This window comes from Sprattus sprattus (assembly GCF_963457725.1).
Source record: "Sprattus sprattus genome assembly, chromosome: 14".
In the NCBI taxonomy this organism is placed as follows: Eukaryota; Metazoa; Chordata; class Actinopteri; order Clupeiformes; family Clupeidae; genus Sprattus; species Sprattus sprattus.
In genome coordinates, this window is record NC_137912.1 from 5,988,794 (window position 1) to 6,004,331 (window position 15,538).

The 15,538-nt window shown below is 42.4% G+C and overlaps 2 protein-coding genes across 3 annotated transcripts; one reads left to right on the forward strand and one right to left on the reverse strand.

Moving 5' to 3' along the window:
* Positions 1 to 231: 231 nt before the first annotated feature.
* Positions 232 to 4,108, forward strand: crebl2 (cAMP responsive element binding protein-like 2). Of its 2 annotated transcripts, none has more exons than XM_080851609.1 (3): positions 232 to 427; positions 1,276 to 1,539; positions 1,961 to 4,108. In XM_080851609.1, exons 2-3 carry the CDS (start codon positions 1,342 to 1,344, stop codon positions 2,114 to 2,116), a joined length of 354 nt encoding a protein of 117 aa, XP_080707735.1. In that variant the 5' UTR covers positions 232 to 427; positions 1,276 to 1,341; the 3' UTR covers positions 2,117 to 4,108. The 2 variants fall into 2 exon arrangements, with proteins under 2 accessions (XP_080707735.1, XP_080707734.1); XM_080851608.1 differs by having other exon boundaries at positions 1,342 to 1,539.
* A 3,401-nt stretch (positions 4,109 to 7,509) lies between these two features.
* Positions 7,510 to 9,003, reverse strand: gpr19 (G protein-coupled receptor 19; the record flags this gene model as incomplete). Its single annotated transcript, XM_080851560.1, has 2 exons — positions 7,510 to 8,394; positions 8,632 to 9,003. 2 exons carry the CDS (start codon positions 9,001 to 9,003, stop codon positions 7,510 to 7,512), a joined length of 1,257 nt encoding a protein of 418 aa, XP_080707686.1.
* Between the last annotated feature and the right edge of the window lie 6,535 nt (positions 9,004 to 15,538).

The following is a 15,538-nucleotide window of genomic DNA, read 5'->3' on the forward strand; positions in this document are numbered from 1 at the left end:
GTTTTGTTATGTTGTGTTTTAGTTTTTTTAATAAATGTTAACATGACATTGCAAGGGATTGGTAGCCAATGTCTGAGATGTATTTTTGAGTGTACGGATGCGTTGCAGTGTTCTATTTAAGAGAAATAAAACAACAACTACCACAATGCAATTCGAGAGGGGGCGTTTTCGTTTCATCATTTACAGGAAGATAGGTTAGCATGTTAGCAGTGTTGCTAAAAACATTGAAGAGGACGTTCCTTAACAACATCTGCTGCCTTTGATACGTCTGCATATGAGAGACCGTGTGTGAATTTAGGCATATACTTGTTAGTTTTGACTTTGAAGGCATTTATAAAATACTGTTAGATTGTTAAAATACACGCTAGTTTGTTTTATAGCAGTAAGTCAGCGTGGGGCTTACTTATCCAAAATGGATGACAGCAAGGTAAGCGAAAGACCAACATTCCCTTAGCTAATAGTAACCTAGCTGTCAGCTAATCTAATGTTATTCAGTCAGCTTTGTCATAACCATGATTTTATCTGGCTAAATAGACTTTTTGCATGATGTAGACGATTGACCAATGCTGTTATGAAACTTGTCAGCTAGAATAGGGTAACGGTTGCGTGAATGCCAAAGTTAGCTGCATAGCTAGCCTTATAACAATCTGGGAAGATGGGGAAAAGGCTAAGCTACTACGTTATGTAAGTTAACTTCATCATGTCATTTATACTGATAATGGAGAACATCGTATGGCATCTTTCAATTTGTGTTGTTCCCAATGCAGGCAACCTTCAAGTTAGATTACTAGCTATATCATGTGCCAAGCTAGAAGACTTGGAATTGAATTAGCATTTTCTGGATGTATTACAAGGAAATAGGTTGAAGAAGGCACTTGACGTTTTTTTGTTGTTGTTGCGTCGATACATTTTTGGTTTTGAAACCCCAAAACCTTGTTTAGGCTTGCATTAATACACATTATATTTTGGGGATTGACGCAGTTGTCGTACTCTGGTCGCACTACAAATCCCCGATATCATTTAGCCCTGTGGGTGCGTCAACCATAAGCTTAGGGTTGTCTTGTCACCAACAGTCACCAGTCTCAGTTTCCCCTTAACCTTCTATTTGATGGGTTGAAAGAAAACCACCCTTTTGTCTCTCCTCGGTTTTAATTTGTTGTACTTGACCTGGTCTTTATCTCTTTGATATATTGCACCAACTAGATTTCTGCAAACTGCAATGTCAAGGCAGCTGTATTTACATATACATGATGTTGATATTGTACCACTTTGCAGATGAAAACCAGAGAATAACCATTCTCCCCTCTTGACTCTCACTCTCACACCAATCTCCTTGGTCAGATGATGGGCGGAAAAATCAAGAAACCAGGAAAGCGAGGCCGGAAGCCAGCCAAGATCGACCTGAAGGCCAAGCTGGAGAGAAGCCGACAGAGTGCCAGGGAGTGTAGAGCCCGGAAGAAGCTGCGCTACCAGTACTTAGAGGAGTTGGTGTCCAACAAGGAGAGGGCCATCTGCGCCCTCAGAGAGGAACTGGAAATGGTGGGTTCTGTTGTCAGTTTTCCCTTGGCCAGTCACATGAGGGGAAGCTATCTCCTCAGACCACGTCTGACTTAGCCTTAAAGGGCTTTATGTAATTCGGACTTTGTCTTTTAGAATAGGTCTTTAGTGTTTATTACACTTGGAGGTATAACATTTGCATTAGTACATTTTAACTTGAGATGAGCACTTGACTTGAATACATTTGTTTGATTTGACATACTCAGAAGTGCTGGCATAATTCACGGCTGGCGTGTGCGTGCTCACATGTGCTCTTAAGAATATTGCGGTTTGAAAACACAATAAAGCCCTTTGGAATTATATGTGTTGTAAGATCAAAATGAAATGTGCCTGGCTAACATTGCATTGGCTTACTGTTGAGTAGGGCTGTTTTTAATGCCTCCCCTTTGTTTGGACCCACTAGTACAAGCAGTGGTGCTCGGCCATGGACCAGGGCAAAATCCCTTCGGAGATCAAAGCTCTACTGACGGGCGACGATCAAAAGACGTCACAGAGCTCCAGCACCAAGACACCCAAAAACGGAAAGTACAGCGGCAATAACCAGAGCAAGTGTACCTAAACCAGTCAGGATCAAGTGTATCCTCCTCTGTTATTGGTGGACATGAACTGGGTTGAGGGTCTAAGGCCAAATTTCCAGCTGCAGATCCCTTCCAGGGCGCAGTCACAGTGGTTCCAAGTGTGTTACTATTGCCTTACAAATGCACCCGCTCAGCTTACAAGTGACCCTATAGGTACAGTCAGAATTCCTGAACACATTGAGGGGTAACCCCATGCTGTCATGGTCATAATTGCGGTCCCATTTGATTAAATCCTTGTACTGTATATTTGAGACGCTTAGAGACATTGCAGATTAATCGCTTTGTTATAACTTATGGCCTTCATAGGGGGAGTACATTTGTTCTGTAATGCTGATCCTTGTTTCTTATTCATTGAGGGCTAACATATTGCTCAGTGGGTCAAAGCTCCGAATTAACTTTAAACCATTTTGCATTCTTTGTTCTCAAACTCCTTTATAATTGCATATGGACTTCATTATTTTGCCGAAACATAGCTCGATGTTGCGTTGTGCAGACATATGTAGGTCTGATGCAATTACTTTGGTGTTTTTTTGGATATGTTTGCTTTGTAATGTGGCGGCAACAGAGGATAATTTGTTTATTGTGTGAAATAATTTCTGCGCTTTCCCCACCATTTTCCTGGTGTATGAATGTCTGTCTTTATAATTATTATGCATCGAAACATATTTAATTTTTTGTACATATTTATTTGTAAACCCTCGTAATATTTACTTGGTTGGAAGCGTTTGAGACCTTTCCAGATCTCCTTATTTTATTTCCTAACCAGTGTTTTGTACTTAACACTGCCCCCCCGTCATCCCCAAGCAAAGACTGAACAGTCATCTATCTCTTGGAGTGGTCTTGCCCCCTAGAAAATCTAATAATTCTTGCTTTGGATAATGATATGCACTTTAAGTACCGCTAAGGTGGTCTGTGGGAAACGGAGAGGTTACAGTGGCTAATTTTGTCAGGTAGTCTATGTGATAAATGAAGGCTAATATTCTGTACAGTTTAATTCTTATTTGAGACATTATGGATAGCAAATATACATAAAAGCACTTTGATATTTTAGTTGTTGCTCATAACACTTAAGAATATTATTACTATTATTATTATTAAGAAATGCTGTAGTGTTTCTTTGATTTGAGGACCTCTATAGAATTGCTTTAACATTGTGTTATTCCTTTTTTCCAAGATAATTAAAGACAACATTTCAGTTGCATTTTATGCTTTAGGTATTGTGTAGACTACAATCAGTAGTTCATCAGATAAATCAGTAGGCCTATACATTTTCCCGTCGAACTCTTCTCACATGTTGTTTTATATTGTATTATGTTGAACATCTCGTGTAAATTAAGTGGTTGGGATTTGGTTTACTTTGTGTAACTTTGTGTTGGAAAAAGCCTAACGTGGACCGAAACAGAATGTGAAATGCTTTTCAAAATGTACAGAAAAAAAGTATGTTGAAATGGGGGGGGAGGGGAGGAGACATGAGCTCTTAACAGAACCAATTTGGAGTTAGAAACGTTGTTTTAAGGAATTGTGGCTAAGTAATTGTAGTAAAGACCTGATTTGGTTAAGGCAAGTTGGGCTAGAAATATGCCTTGTGGTTTACCCAAGGAGGGTGAATCATGCTTTTCGGAACTCTCTTCTGATTGGCTCCATAAGTTCTGTTATATGTGACTTAGATTATTACCCAATGCCAAGAAAGTGCATTACAGACCTTGAGTAATTATGGGTCATTTCCCATCTTTTGCAAACGCAAATTATCGGGCAGGCGGTATGTCTGCACACACTGCTCATTGCAGTGACCTCCCTACTCAAAACTACAAAACACTTTTTATCAGATGTACACATGTTGTACAGAGTTAATTGTTGATTGTATTTTAGATGTGTCTATTTACTTTTATCTGCGGAACAGGAGATATTGCATATTTGTATGGGCAGAGATATATTTTTTATAGAAGCAGGGGTGGATTTTACCTCGGTGCCAGGAGAACAGATTGTCTATGTTTGTGTAATGCTGGGAAATGTTAACATAAAAGTGGAAAGCTACAACATGGATTTACTGACATTAAAGAAATGAGCTACTGTAACTGGTGTTGGGTTTCTTCTATCATGAAATGATGTGATAACTCAAACATACTTTATTAAATGTTGATTGTGCACTAGGTATGTTAATCTAGAAAAGTGATTTGATTTGACATGTTATATCAATTGGAATGGCAAACAAGACACATTTTCTGCCCTTGGAATTTAAGAGCGCACAGGAAAAGTCATCAGTAAACATTGCAGTGATCAGGTGATTGCGGCTGGGGTGGCAGTGTGTATAAAGTGTCATTATATCTCTTATGACACGCAAGTATAAACCGTATTTACTCTGATGAAAATGTTGTTTGTCTCTCATATCCACCTGTTCTCATATTCAAGGAAGATGTGTTCAATCACACTTCCACTTTCTATTCTCCCTCTCGTGTGGTCAGTAGCATTTCATGACTTACAGTACCAGTCAAGAGTTTGGACAGACCTTCTCTTTTTTTGAGAAGTTTTGTCTTTACTTTTATTATTTTCTACATGGTAGATCACAATTGTTTTGTTTAGCTCATCATTCCATATGTGTTCTTTCGTAGCTTAAATGTCTTTAGTATTAATCTACAATGTAGGAGATGATAAAAGTAAAGAAAACAATTCTCCCAAAAATGAAAGGTGTGTCCAAACTTTTGACTGGTACTGTATATGGAACAAATAGGGTTCAGTGTTTTGTCTCGTGGGTGAAAGGGCTGCTGTCAAAATAATAAGAACAGCTATGGAGTGGGGGGGCACTGTGGCGCAAGCCGATAAGCCCCCCATTTACGGGCTTCATTGCCTGCTGGGACACAGGTTCGATTCCGGCCTGCTGTCGTTCTCCCGATTCTCTCCCCACGTCTTCTCCGCCTTGCTTCCTGTGTCTTCACTGACCTGTCCAAATTAAGTCATAAAAGCCCAAAATGAATCTTTACAGCTATGGGGTAAGTCTTAATGGCCTTGCGTGGCATGAAGCACAGAGTCTGACCTCTGACGACATTTCTGAAATGAACCTGTGTGACTTCCATCTTTAATCTGTCATCCATTAAACTGATTAAGATGACAGTTTTATAGTTTGTGTGGACCTACAGACTCGTGTGGCCAATTTTATTTCAACAGAGTCTGATGCTTAGAACAAACATTTTGTTCCAGTTTGGCTGAATTGTCAAGGGTCAGTGAAACCTATTTCATTTTGGAAAAGTCACTAAACTGCAACTGAAGACAAAACGTAAATGGCGAGTGGGAAAAAAATGCATGAAGTTTGTATTTGTCGCTGTTCACCATCGAATATAAAGAACACTTTTATTTAATCAAATCACAATAGTTGACAATTTACTGGGACAAGACTCACAGACTATGAGCAACACTCAATGGTTGAAAGAGAATGTCACAGCCATCATAACAGTCACAAGAGAGGCGCAGATGATTTTCCTTCAGAAGCAATTCCGCTCTGGAACTCAACTTAGGGCTACCCAGGTACAACTAGCTCTTTCCCAAGTCTATCTGGCACTCAGTGTAGTGCTTAGCTAAGTACACTGTCTGTCAGTCAATAAGCCAGATAAGAAATCAGTTTGCTAGCTAGACTTGTAATAAATACGCTGACAAACTTGTAACGAGAATGTTATTTTTTGCCATTATTATACATACACTGTAGATGATAAGTGTAAAATGTGGATAGTGGAATAATTTTCCTTGTTTGCCCTTAGTCTCCTGTAGGAGAGAATACACACAGAACAACATCAGCGACCTAGTGTCACAGAAAGCAGGACACAACATCCTTCCTGACAGTGGTCTTGCACATTGGTCACATAAGGTCATGGAACGTTGACAGGTGACGGCTGACCAGTAGTCAGAGAACATTACATTCTAATTCAGTGGCTCATAACAATATGTGGTAACCAATGGTTACAACATCACATTCGGAGTAAAAATCTCAGTTTAAGCTCAACATAGCTCTTTTTCTTCTTCTTTCCATCTCATTCTGTGTACCGTATCTGTGTTTAGCAGGAGGAGAGCAAACTCACATGAATCAGGAACCTCAAGTACGACATTAAAGACTAGAATAATGTCTTCCATTGACTAGTGCAAGAAAGGCATTGATGCATAGACATTCTGATTAAATAGGACTGGGACTACAAACAATTATCCTGGTCCTTCATAATGATAATAGTACAATAAGGATGTCTGGGCTGATTGAAACATTACCCAGTAAATAAATTCCAAATTAAGGGTTTATGTCATCTTCCTTGGTGATTGTAAATGACGATATTGCCACATTCATCTTGCTGCAAGCATACACATACACATGTACACGTACCAAAGTTTATGCAGGACATTATTATGACGCCAGCAGGTACAGAGGGCATAGATCAGAGACCAACTACAAACAAAGATATTTGTTATAAGATGAGTTACAAGAGACTTTTTGCACATGATGCTACTTTGGCTGACATTGTGTCACTGTAACTACATTAGCCAAATGACCAAATATAAGTTCTTGCCACTTATGACAGAGAAGGCTATGGTGATAAAGTTTAAATAAGCAGTGACTACAGCTGGCGATTTCACATAATCTAGTCTGACAGTTTGCTGCAAGCTTTGCCACAAGCTAATGAATTGTGCTGGCTTGACTCATAGTGGTCTTCACAAACTCTGAAAAAAGGTACATGTGGTTTTACTTACCTCAGATCCCTAAAATGAACCTGAAACATTTCACACTTCACCTTTACTGTGACTGCCTGTCAACAGAGATTTTAGATACTTTCACTAACCGTAAGTCTACGGCCAAGGAATTTGTTGCTAGGCCAGTTATTCTATGTGTTTCTTTCCAAGATATCAGCTTGAAGCCTGAGAAGCTTCTCAAAGCAACAGGTTGGAATATGTTCTTCTTTCTATAAGGATATCTATGAGGGCATGGCTGTCTCTGCACAGGTTTAATGGAATGGTTAGCTGAACACAGTACTTCATGACTACATAACTAATCAACTTTAAATGAGTTTCATGACATCACAAACAGCACACAAACTGCCCCCTTAGCACTTCAGCCTAAGTCACTCTCATTTCAGTATAATATTTCACATTGACAGGTCATTATTGTAGCCCAATGAATTCAGTTGTGTTTGTAGTGTGGTCTCATAAGCTACCTTGACAGTGGAATTGCATGTAGTTCTGGCTTTAAAACTGCATCCGGTGCTTTCTCCCATAAACTACCTTGACAGTGGATTTGCATGTAGTTCTGGCTTTGAAACTGCATCCAGTGCTTTCTCCCATAAACTACCTTGACAGTGGAATTGCAAGTAGTTCTGGCTTTAAAACTGTATCCAGTGCTTTCTCAGACAAACGTGTTGGGTGGATTTGCACTGATTGGCCACGCCAGTTTCTTTTCCTTCGCGTCCCGATCGAAGGTGTCGTACACAGAGTCCTTGATGAGAGTCTTTGTCGGGATGGGGACGTCCACCACCCCAACAAAGTTCTTTTTGGCCATGCGGGAACTGGCCGTGATGGTGTACGCGTTGCTCCGGTAGCACTTCATGGACGACATGCAGAACGTCTCCCTCATGCCGCGGCGGAAGTTGGCGTTGTACACCGAGTACAGAGTGGGCTTGGACGCGGTGGAGCTGAACGAGATCCACGCCACCACGCAGAAGAACAGGGCCCCCTCCCTGCCCGGCCCGTCGGGTTCTCGAGGGTGCCACAGCTGTGCCACGTAGAACGGCGTCCAGGTGAGCAGGAACACAGTGTTGAGCATGAGGAACATCTTGATGGTTTTGACCTTAGTCCTGGGTACGATGTTCATGGTACGGCGCACTGTGCGTCCGTCCGCACTGAGGCGCCAGATGTAGCGGACCACCCGCTGGTAGAACGACATGATCAACAGCGCGGGCACCAGGAACCCGAAGAGAAGGTGCGCCACGCCGTACACGATGCCGTCCCAGCTGTCTGGGAGGAAGAAATCACAGTGCTGCACTCGCTCCGCAGTCGAACCGTAGAAGAAGAGGCAGGGGGAGACGAAGGCGGCGTCAAACACCCAGGACGCCAGGATCATCCGCTTGGCTTTCTCCCGCGACACCTTGAAGCTCAGCGGGTAGACGATGGTGTAGAACCGGTCCACGCAGATGGAGAGGAGCACGTAGACCTGCACGCCGGGGCAGAGGTGCTGGAGGTAGCGGATGGCCTTGCATGCGGCTGCACTCAAGGGCCAGTGACCGACGCTCACCTGCAGCAAGATGAAAATGTATTTAAATTAGATTAACATATAAACTGTTTATGAATTATATTATGTTGCCATTCCATTAAATGCAGTAAGGCAGGGATAAGATGACCATTAGAACTGGACTGTGATGTGACCTTGTCAGAAGCACTGGAGTTCAGTAAAGGTTACATCAAGGCAAGGCCAGAGGCCTGGGCTCGCTCCTACTCTAGAGCAGTGCTCTACGCCTACTCCAATGCTCACCTGCAGCAGGATGAAGGGACCACAGCCCAGGCTCAGCAGCAGGTCCGCGCAGGCCATGGACACCACGAAATAGTTGGTAGTGGACTGAGTTCTGCGGCTGCGGTGGATGACCAGGCACACCAGGGCATTGCCGAGAACGGAGATGAGCCAAAACACCCCGAACACGAGGCCGAGGACAGTCACCTCAGCTGGGCTCAGGTCGTACGACAGGAGGGAGGCGTTTGGGAGAAGTGAGGAGGTGTCGTCATAGCGGCAGCCCAGGCCTTGTAGGACGGTAGTGTTCTCCCTCTCAGACTCATTAGAGAGTGGTGGGTACACGAGAGGGGAGTGGAGAGAAGGCTTGACGCTATCCATCGAGGCAGAATACACCATCGCCACAACTGGTACAGGTAGTCACTGAAGGGAAAAGAGGGGAGGCTCGTTAGAAATTGTAAGGCAGCTTCATTCTCTATTTAGTCCTTGGTGGTGGTGGTGGTGATGCAGATGTGTTCTGTGAGCACTGAACACTGAGAGACAGTTTGCAAAATGTTTGCCTCAGGATTTTAAAACAAAGGTCTGCGTAACAAGGTATATATTCACAAATAAACATAAGTATACTTTTTCTTCCACTGGCTGCAGTAAATAACACAACTAAAAAGCAAAATCATAAATGCAGCCTACTATGCACATTTGGTCTGAGAAGTACAAATATTGTCTGTGGTAAACATGTAGGAATAATCTCATTCATTCAGAATGTGCTGTTAGATACAGATTGGCTAGTAAGAGATTGAGATGTTATGTGTCATCTATATGACTGCATGCCAGTAATTTTGGAGAGGAAAATGCCATGAGGGAATGAATTAATGGAGTTGTTTTGTCACACTTCAAGTATCTGCTCCAGAGAAAATGCGCCTTGTTGAGAGCCCCCTCCCTGTGGGAGAATACACTTCAGAAAAGACGTAGTTTGTCACATTTCTGTGTATTGAGTTATTGAGGTGATCTTAATCCTCCTATTGATTTCGAACAAAAAAGAGGAGATGTGCCAATTCCTAGAAAATGTCAAAGCAACTAATTAGTCTGAAGCACTTAACCGACCCTAAACTAACTGTGACAGAAGGCCACGAGCCACGGCATGATTCTTCCTGACGTTTATCTTCTCTGACCCTGAAGCCTAATTTATACTTCTGCATCCCTCTCCGTCCTCGAAAAAAAAATGGGCGGGCGGGGGCAGGCGGTTGATTCAGAAAAAATTGAACGTACTGGTCGGGCTTACATACTACTCCGACGGCTATGCGTCCTAAAGCCTATTCAACCTATTCAACGCCGGACCGCTGGGTGGGGTAACGACTGTTTGTTGAGCCCGTAGCTACCACATAACCTCTTTATTGGAAGTCATTGATTGTTTTTCCTCCCAACTGTCAGTGACATAACATGGTTGCTGCTTCAAGACCTGTCGGGCAGGTGCCGTCACATGGGCCTTGGAGACATGTAGCTCAGTTAACACTAGCATGTCTAATGCTATATATTCACTTGAGTAGGCAAATGTATCTCCATCGTGGTGGTCATTTTTTTGTGAGAAACATTGCGATTTATAACAAAACGATATGCTTATCTTACATACAATACAGAAACTATTATAAAACGATCCAATAAAATGAATACGTTCTTATTTTCTTTGGTATTTTTGTCACATTCATACTGCAATGATCGCTGGGTAACCTTTGAATAACTACAACGCTATGACAATGCACTCATTGGCCACGAGACGGTTGCCCTTGTCAAAAAGTGGTAACGTGAATGTGTCACTATGAAACAAAGCATGCACACTTCGAACAAAATTACCCCCCAAACTCTGAGGACAGGGCCAGAAAAATAAACCCACGGTATTCATCATACATCATGCAGTGTTATAGTTATATCAGACACACAGCAAGAACATGCATACCTCAACATACAGTTGTGGGACTGCGATTTCAACCATGAATATGTTGAAAAACACATACATTAGCACACTTACTAATGATCCTCTGCCAGGCTCTCACACATGAAAAGTTGATTCCAAAACTCTCGAATTTAAGACAGAGTGGACTGACAAGTAGGCTATGCATTTGTGCTGCTTGTGGGCAGGACAAAACCGATGTGTTTAATCTGCAACGAGACGGTTGCCCTTGTCAAAAGTGTTAGAGCACACTCACTTATTATCCTCTGCCTGGACACCTTTAATGCCCAATTTTCAAGAAGACGATCTTAGAGAAATCGTTGTGTGTGTGGTAGTCGTTTATTGTATAAATTCCTCCTCCCGGGAATCCTCACAACAGCGAATGATGGCAACTAACAGACAATGGTTGATGGTGGAGCTGGACTAGTTTGAGTTATAAGCAGAGGACGTGCTTGTAGCGATTTGAGCGACAACTACAACAACCACAGAACAGGAGACAGGTGGTACGTACGTTTACTAGATTTTCCGCTAAATCAAGCGTTAGCGTATTCACAATAACTCTCAAAAGTGTACTACTTATGTAGCTAGCCTCGCTGCTAATAAGTACAATGTTGTCGTGCCGATTATGCTCTCACACGCCACCCTCATTGAGGCAAAAGTAATGTTTGACTCAAATGTCTTTCACTGCCATTTTATGTAAAGTCAGTCATTCTAAATAGGTTCTACACATACATGAAATACATTTCCTATTTAATAGATGCAAAGTAATTATGCTGCCAGCATTACTCCGTAGCAAATTACGTTAGATGTCAGTTGAAGCTGGTTGGAGAAGGCACTTTCAACACCGAGCCACCAGCCAAGAGACCAACAGTGGTCGGGAGAAATGTACTTTTCGAGGGTTTATATAAAATACGGTAGCCTAATGCTGCATGTTGTGCAGCTTTGTAGTTTACCAAAGTCGTACTAAAACATTTTGACAGAAAACAGGAAATGTGAGGTCCTGACATGTGCGATTCCGGAAATGATGTTGTTTGGAAATGATGTCGTAAACTGGCCAATCACAGCCAAGGGGGTCTCCGACTCTCTCCGTCTCTTTAAGAAAAGTTAGAAAAAAGCGTTTGTCTCCGACCAGCTCTCCGACGGCTCTCCGACGTGTCTGATGGGCGGCAACACCTGGGTGAAGGTGTTACCAAGGCGTGCCAAGGCGTGCCAAAGTGTCCCTCTACGACCAAATCGGAGAGAATCGTAGAAGTGTAAAAATGCCTTGACAATCAGCTGTCTTTAGCTGCTTCCCAAATCTGAGGTATCCATGTTAATGAATGAACATTTACACGTACTCTCAAATGTCATTTACAGTACCTCTCGACCTGAAAACATTGGTTTCAACTAGTCTCTTATGTCGTCGTCGACTGGTCTTTGCATATACAGTTCCATGAACTTAACATCTTGTTTACTATTAATTGAATGTATCATAAATTAAACGTCGTGAGAAATTAATTAACAACAACGAAAAGAGCTGTTCCCAGCAGGCCGCGTCGTCTGCGGAGATCAATTAAGGGAAGGTTTACTTCAGGGAAGCTTTTTGCTTATCTCATCCCTCATGTTTACTCAGGGACTTTCATTTCAGTTCTCCCCTGGCAACCTCTTACAGACCTCAAATGTATTAGCAAACCTTTGTGGAGCCAGGTGCAGAGGCGTAAAGTAGGACAATGTTCTCCATACCGCGGAGAACGAAAAACATTTTGTCTCCCCAAAACACATCAACTACACATTTTGATGAGATAATTATCGACTTATTTTGGCACCAGGTGACATTTTCAGTAACAGTCCAACACTGACCAAATACGATTTTGCTTACACGCGTTGGGGGTTCCTCGGGTTACCCATTTCACAATTGCTATGATATGGACTACGCAAGCATTGTATTGGTATTAGGCCAGTCGCCAGTAAGAAACAATGCCTATACGGTTAGTATTAGAAGATCTAAAGGATATGTACGGACTACCTTATGACCAAAGAGCAAACGTTACCGCTTCCACGAAGGTGACTGTCGTTTAGGCTTCTTTGGCATACATGTAACAGTAATAGCCTAACCTACCATTAATACCACTGTATCCTGTACCATTATTTTACTATTTATAAATATACTGTTAAGAATTATTGAGGTAGACCATCAGTGGAGAAAATAATCCTTGTTGTTAAGGCTATTCAAGTTTGAGACTGACATCGATACAGCAGGAACATTGAGTAATCTCAGCTCTGGAAATGTTGATGTTATACCCAAACATTGCACAATCCAGCTCCTTCATGGAGATACATTTTGTTTCAAGAGAAACATGTTTCCCACATTGGTGCGCATGCTATTTGTGACGGAAAATATTGTCAGTACAATAAGATTCCAAACAGATGTACACTGTCGCTGGCAAATAGTAGCCTATAGAGTCCATGCGCCTAAAGATTTTCTGCGGTTTATCCATTTTTATACAGGAAAAAAATAGTATACCTGTTTTCAGGAAAATAATGACAGCAACTCCATAAAATCTCTCTGAAATACCTAAAGGTCTTTCGTGCGATCCATATTTCCCCTGTTAGTCTTCATCCGACATCAGCTACCTTTGGCATATGGTCTGTTTAGAGTTCCAAGACGTCGTTGGTGTGGAGATTGTTGAATGCAAAAATAATCAATTCCATTTTTCTTCTATTAAGGGCACCTGCAAGCGTGCATATCCCCGTGCGGCGGAGTAAAAGTCACGTTTTGCGTTTGAACAACGTAGGCTAGTTGGCATGTCACAGGAGGTTAATGGGAGGATTTGTTCAGGACCCTGGACAACGACACACCACCAGCAAGGCGTTCGTCTGCCCCACCCGAACAAGAAAAATTACGACAAGGCAAGGATCTTTACTGCTGTCGCTGTTGCCTGTCAAGCGTATAATGATCACAGATGGGGTGGTGTGGATGTGGGGTTTTAATGAATACAAACCCTCGAGTCAGAAATGCAACGCATGACCCCTACGCTGACAATCCTGGTCATGCCAGTGTTATTAAGCAGCCTGATTTCTTCTGCAAAATACCACTGTTAGCTGCTGTTTTTTTTAATTTAATTTACAGTAGGGCTGATAATCTCTCCAACAAATTGGCTACATCGCTATTTCAGAGGCTGATTTTTAGCATGGGTGAGACCTTACTTTGTATGGAAGCATCTTAAACACATCCTATCGGAACAGCAACAGACGAAGAGGCGCAGTTCCTGTCAATTAAGACCATCACAACACGCTGGATGCAAAAATACAGAATTTGTAGACTTCTATAGCCTACGCAAACTGTAGCGGTTCCTGACGTTTGGCCGAAATCAGTGTTTGTTGAAATTTAAACCTATCATTCATAATCCACGATCACTTTCAAATTCCCTTCATACTTCAGTATACTCTCGGTTAATAAAATAGCACCAAAACTATTTTCCCAAGTTGTAAACTTTGAAGTAGGCCAATTCAGTTATTTTAGTCGATCTCTTGTGGACTATATATTATATGATCTATACCACGACACATCTAACTATAATTTAATGCCCTGTAAGAGTTGTTTCTGAACAATGTAAAAAAAAAAAAAAAGATCATACTACAGCTTGGACATCCAGCGGACGATCACAGAACACACACACGCGTATCTGAGAACGCAGTGAACTGGGTGGAAGATCCTTCTGTGTTTTGTCAATGGCAAATAGAAAATGGGCCCGTTTAGATAGATATATATCATCAAATGATCGCCTACATAAATTAGATAGATTTTCATCATGCCGTCTCACGTTATGCTGTGAATGTCCATTGCCCCCTGGTGTGCAAATCCGATAACACAACCCAATCAATTCTATTGTTGAGTAATGTTGCGCAGCTAAGAATTTTGTAGGCTAAGCCAGTGTGCATTATTCGTATCTTACATCATACCGACCCATCACTCGATAAATACACGAGTTTTCCGTTTACACCCGTGACCTTAACAACCATACGGTTGTCAATTTTACATCCATTTCAGATGTGCAATCTACAGGATGCTGCTGTGCAGCATGTTTCCACAGCAACCGTAGTCCAGACTACAGAACTGGTTGTTACAGTAGCTTCTAGTAATGATGGTGGTTTGTGCTGTTTGGTGAACAGGCTTTGTTAAAAAGGAATGCATCAGCTATGACATAATGTCATGGTGTTTAGGGGCAGCCGTGGCCTACTGGTTAGGGTTTCAGGCCGGAAACCGTAGGGTGGCCGGTTCGATCTCCGACCACTGACCAGTAGGAAAAATGTGGGCGGGGGAAGTTGTAGACCACTGCTCTCCCATGCCCACATCCACGGCTAAAGTGCCCTTGAGCAAGGCACCTAACCCCGATCACTGCTCCCCGGGCGCCGCCAATGGCAGCCCACTGCTCCGGGTTAGTGTTACTTCACTTCACTGTGTGTGTGTGTGTCACTTCCCTGGATGGGTTAAATGCAGAGGTTAATTTCAGAGTGTGTGCGTCTACACCACCTCTGCCATAGAGAGGACTTTCACTTTTCATACCCATAGTCACAGACAACAAGTGCTTATTCATTAATGACAAGACCGCTCACACAGAGTCTGCTTTTTAAACCAAGTGTACTGTACCCTAGCTGAAGTTAAGGCCATGAACGGATGAATGAATGATCTCATGGCACACACACCATATCACTTTCTCATAACGGTTTGACATCCCTGTACATACTATACATACTAAACCAAGCAGCTTTTCCAACACACTCTTAACAAGGGGACGCCACTTGCAGAGCCCGTGTGGAGTGGTCACAGCTACATCTCTCTCTCTCTCTCTCATCACACTGAGTGAGATACTGCGTGGGTATACTATATGACGTTAATGGTGTCATAGCAGAAGACTGCTGTGGCCATGTTGGCTGTCATCCTCTTTGGACAGCTGACTCCCATACCTGGGGGTGGGGGTGGGGGAGAGAGAGCAAGCGAAAAACGTG

Excerpts from the sequence above, each read along its gene's own strand:
- crebl2 (XM_080851608.1), top strand. Across the intron at positions 1,540-1,960 it reads TCAGAGAGGAACTGGAAATG|TACAAGCAGTGGTGCTCGGC; the intron begins GTGGGTTCTGTT and ends TGGACCCACTAG.